The sequence below is a fragment of the Loa loa genome (genome assembly GCF_000183805.2).
Source record: "Loa loa unplaced genomic scaffold supercont3.117, whole genome shotgun sequence".
NCBI classification, from domain to species: domain Eukaryota; kingdom Metazoa; phylum Nematoda; class Chromadorea; order Rhabditida; family Onchocercidae; genus Loa; species Loa loa.
In genome coordinates, this window is record NW_018108297.1 from 165,946 (window position 1) to 170,939 (window position 4,994).

Here is a 4,994-nt window from a genome sequence, read left to right on the forward strand (position 1 = left end):
ATGAAGAACCGTACCTAGTCTCATCATCCTGGTAACACACACGACCACCTTACCAGTTGCGCCATGAAGTGTCCGATGAGGGTGTCTCGTGACTAGCGGAATGTTTCCTTCATCCTCACTCACCCATCTTCGATTTTGGTTTTACTCGAATTTTGTTTCACTGAAACTTGTGTAAAATTCGGACGTTCGTCCACACTTTTCCTACCCGCAAGCGATGCGAGGAGTAGCTTACCTAACCTACGGGGCATAAGGATTATTCTCTAATTATTACGATAATTCTAGATAGGCTAATGTGATATAGCTGATATGAGTAAGACCTTGGATTATGGTGTGGATAGTAGCAACGGAAATGATGGGAAACATATGCGATCACGTCAATCTGCCACGCAACAGTCGAGGTATTAGTCAGTTTCGTTTGTCACTTTTTCATGTGTTCTAGACGTGAAGAATTTTCATAGAAAGATTGCATGAATTTATTCGGTTCATTGTCTATTGCATACTTCAGTTTGAATTTCGTTTTGTAAATTTTTTTTGCTACTTTTGGATTAAGTTAGTCAGTTAAGAATATGAAGATTTTATTTGTTTTAATCATGTTTACTTTTAGACTTCCCATATTTATTGTGTGATAAAGGTTTACTTCCCGTTTTTTGAGGTGGTTTTCCGGATTACGTGCAAGGATCTCACAGCTTAATATGCCGGAATGGTTGAGCCAACTTGGAGTTAGGAATTTCAGTTATATAGTACCAACAGAGGAAGTGGTAAGTGCCCTCCCAGTTATTTGGAATAATAACTAGAGGTGAGGGAGGAAAGTGGACTGTATTGGAGCTGAATCCGTGATTATTGACGGAAATTTGAAGCCACATTTTTTGGAAATTTTTTTTTAAACTGGAGATAAATACGCTGGGAGGAGGCAGTCAGTGCACTTAGTCTGTCACGATTTGATGTTGAAATGTGGAGATAAAGTGCATTCTTTAGTACTGAACTGCAGAGTTACAGCTTCTAAATTACTAGTTAAGGCATTAGGAGCTTTTTTTATAATTTCTAGTTACCCAGTGACAAAGCCGAAGAAAAAGTGGACTGCAAAGATGATCAACCGGAGCAGAGGCTGGATGATGTTTCAGAGAAGTTAGAGACATGCTGTGATCCAGGAATAGACGTAAATGGAGTGAGCTCAATATTTTTATTTTAAACAACTCTATAATTGTATTCAGTTCTCTCTTTCAACTTTCATTTTCCTTGATTATTGTTGTTCTTGCTATTGTTGCTATTCTTATCATTGACACACGTTTTTATGTATTACAGGGTTTTTAAGTTTCTTAGTGGTATTAAATTAATCGCAAATGGATTATTAGTCGATTCGACTTACAGAGTGATACGATAGGCTCGTGGTTATGGGAAGAAGCTGGTTATGATGATACCCTTGCTTTGCAGCACTTTGGCCCATTGAAGAATCTTATTACAGGTTGTAGTCATCCAGGAAAAGGACACGATTTCTTGTAAGATATTTCAAAACAGATGAATTTTTTTATTAGTTTAAATCTGGTTAAATACTTTTCGGTCATTTCAGGTCACTATCTGTTACCCATCCAACCTGGTGTGACAAATGTGGAGATTTTATGTGGGGATTTTTGACACGAGCTGTGAAGTGTGATAGTAAGTTAATTCTATAAAAAATCCTGTGGTCGGTGACTATTGAATCTTGAAAGTAGTAAGCTACGGAAGCACTGTACAAGTTTTTTTTTTTTTCAAATAAAGGATCCAAATTCCGAAAAATCTCGAGTTAATTATGTCGAACTTTTTTCTTGCAGACTGCAATTACACTTGTCACGCAAAATGTAGATCGCTGGTAACACTTGATTGCAAAACGGCCGATAGTACCTTGAATTCGTGCCATGAATTAGCTGTAACTTCTTGTTCAAATCTCAAAATGTTCACTGAAAATGACGACATTCTTGAGGTTTGCATCGTTCTTTACATGGCTTTTTTATAAAGTTTCAAGTCCAATAGTTCCCGAAATCCTGGCCAGGGACCACTTTGGCTTTTTTATTTGTAACGGAGACCACAAGTTCAAAAACATTAAATTCTATTAATTTGGAAACAAACTTAAATCAAAACTTTTAGCGTATTGGTTTAACTTAGACTAGCATTATAATGTCAAACAGCTTCACCTGCTTTTTACTCACCACGCATCAACCTCGCCGACTATTTTTTAGTTCTCGGGGGCCACCAATTGGGAGCCACTGTTTTTGTCATTTAGAAATTTGGAAACATAAATAAAGTTAAAGCTTTCGTAACACATTTTTTTGTCCTTTTGAGCTTTTATATTCAGAGTGTTATGAACAAATCATAAATTTATACAGGAACAAAAAGATGAAACGAGCGGTTTTGTACAAATTCACATGAATTTTATGCGACCTATAAATGTGGTAGCAGGCGATTCACTTTCATTTTTGGATGTTACTAATGAATCAGGTGAGTTTTTCAACATGATGTCATCTTGTAGCGTTCTACATTAAGTTTCGAACCATTAGTAAGCCTTGAAGGAAGGCATTTTGATTTTTCGATGGATTGGAAACATTTTATGAATGGATTTTTTATGAATTTCGATACATTGGAAACATTTTATGAATGAAAATCTATTTACTTTTTTTTAGGGTCTATAACTACCAGTTCCTTAAGGACAATCACAACATTTTTCCTTCCGAGAAATACTATAAAGAATGTGAATATAAGTAGCAAAATGACTACCAGGCATGTATAGATTATGTCCATTCTTATTCACTACAAATAATTTTATTTTAAATATGTCTCTTTCATTTCGTTATTTAGCCAAATAAATCTCACATCTTTTTTTTTCAGAGAAATGATTGTAACTTTACTGCGGAAATTCCGAGTTGCAGATAATCCACGGAAGTTTGCACTGTATGAACGCGTCTGTCAGTTTCCAGAAAGTCCAAATGTACAGAATTGTATGTTTTTACAAAATATTATTTGGCAGGACTTTACATTTTTAAGTATAAAATTGTATGTTTTTACAAAATACTGTTTACCATGACTTCGCATTCCTAAGTATAACTTAAGTCTTGCCGAACTTTTTGTTTCGGTCTATTCATTTATTTTAATTTCCCCTGATTTTTTGTGATATTTTCTTCTGAAAATCAGGTGTGATTTAAGTTAGTTTAACCCGCATTCCGGACGAATCATTTCCGCTTAAAATTGTGCGCTTATGGGAAGAGAAGGGTGAGAAACGGCAATTAGTTTTACAGGAGAACGATACAGGCGATATTTTGGTTTGTACTTGTTTACAAAAATTCCACTTGTCTTTTTTTCTTAGCTGAGAAGATTTGAAATCATTCGTTGTTTACTAAAAGTTTTAGTTCATGTTTCCCGAAAAAAAAAGAATGCATATTGAAATTGCTGTGATTTCAGTGGGATATGTTTGAGGTTCCAGAACTTGAGAACTTTTTAAAAATATTGGAAGATGAAGAGAAACAATACTCTTTTCGTATTCGGCAGAAATACGATGCTTACAGGTGAATTTTTCGAAATTTTTGTATGCCTTGTAAACGTTTCGCTTTTTGCATTCACTGTATTTTGCTAATTTTATCTCTGGTTTGATGCTTCCTTTGTGTTAATAAATGATTTTTCAGGTGGTATTTGGATGAAAATTTACGTAATCGAGGTTTTACAGTGGATAATGATGAATTTAGCTCGGTAAAAGCAAATTCTTGTATATCCACTGACGTTTAGCTTCCTTTAATGTTTCTGTGGCTGTCAGAATTTTATTTATTGAAACACTTAGTGGAATATTTTTGTCGGATCTTCATGAAATGAAGAATTGGAAATTCAGATGCTCGCTGAAATACTTGTTTGTTGATAGTACAGTTTTCCGTACTCAAGTGTGTTTATTTTCTTTCAAAATCGGGTGTTTGTCGAATTAGTTATAATTCCATGTAAAAGGGATCATATATGATAACTGAATCTTCGTCAGAAGTTATCGTCCATCTGTAATCGGTCTGGAAATGATTGAAAAGGATACAACATTTTCTCAACTTAAAACATAATGAACTGAATCATGAGAGTAGCGGAGTAACGGCACTCACTTTCTTAAGTTTTTTTGATCTGTTAAGTGACTTCACTTCTTAATGGCAATATTTCATTTGTGTGCTTTCTGTTTGCTTGAAACTGTTTGCAGCTCTAGACTTTCCAGCTTTCATTGTTATTTATTGTAATATGTGATATTTTAGTAAATGTTCCCAGTTCTTTTCGTTGCGTAGCAATAGTTAAATTAAGTTGTTAGGGCATTTCACTGCTGCTTATTGGGCAGTTTAGAAGGACAGGGGTTCGAATCATTTCAAAAGCCTAACCAGAGAATAGACTAAAAACGGTCTGACAGCAAGCTTCTAAGTCTTTTGAAAGATATAACTACAGCCGTGTGGTTTTTCTTTTTCTTTTTTCTTATATCAGTAGATATACATCGGGAAAATATCACTCATGGGAATATCTGTGTTCTTGCAAACTTTGAAAAGTTAATGAGGACAGCAAAACCAGAGTAGTATACATTAGATGAGCTTTTGAAATGAGTTTTTCTCTGAGAAACACTGAAAAGGGTGTTCCTTTTTTTTGCTCAGTAAAGTTAAGTGTAAACTATAACATTTTCTCTTTGCTCTTTCCCTTTGAACCTAAAGTATTTGCAGAAGTACAACTGTCGTTTACCTATATTTCGGATAACTCCCAAAAGATTGTAGATCTGTTTTCATACTTTTTCGTCTCCATAATTGTAATTAGTGGGTAAATACTGGTCCAGCTACAAGTAAGTTTAGGGGCTGCAGTATTATTGATATGAATCTCATGAAATGATTGCGAGCTTTAAAATTTTGAAAGTCATAAGTCGCAAACTTATTGATATAGCTGTGGTTGTTCGGTAATTTACTCTGTCATAAAGTTTAAATTAAAATCTTTCAAAATTTTTTCAAAAAAATTTTTTTTTTGAA

The 4,994-nt window shown here is 34.5% G+C and overlaps 1 protein-coding gene across 1 annotated transcript; it reads left to right on the forward strand.

Moving 5' to 3' along the window:
* Positions 1 to 274: 274 nt before the first annotated feature.
* LOAG_06645 (Ras association domain family 1) lies at positions 275 to 3,750 on the forward strand (the record flags this gene model as incomplete). Its single annotated transcript, XM_020447195.1, has 12 exons — positions 275 to 398; positions 653 to 758; positions 1,046 to 1,165; positions 1,369 to 1,496; positions 1,568 to 1,653; positions 1,809 to 1,957; positions 2,361 to 2,472; positions 2,655 to 2,751; positions 2,860 to 2,969; positions 3,175 to 3,290; positions 3,430 to 3,533; positions 3,651 to 3,750. The coding sequence occupies exons 1-12, from the start codon at positions 307 to 309 to the stop codon at positions 3,748 to 3,750; spliced, it is 1,320 nt and encodes a 439-aa protein (XP_020302549.1). The 5' UTR covers positions 275 to 306.
* Positions 3,751 to 4,994: the final 1,244 nt, after the last annotated feature.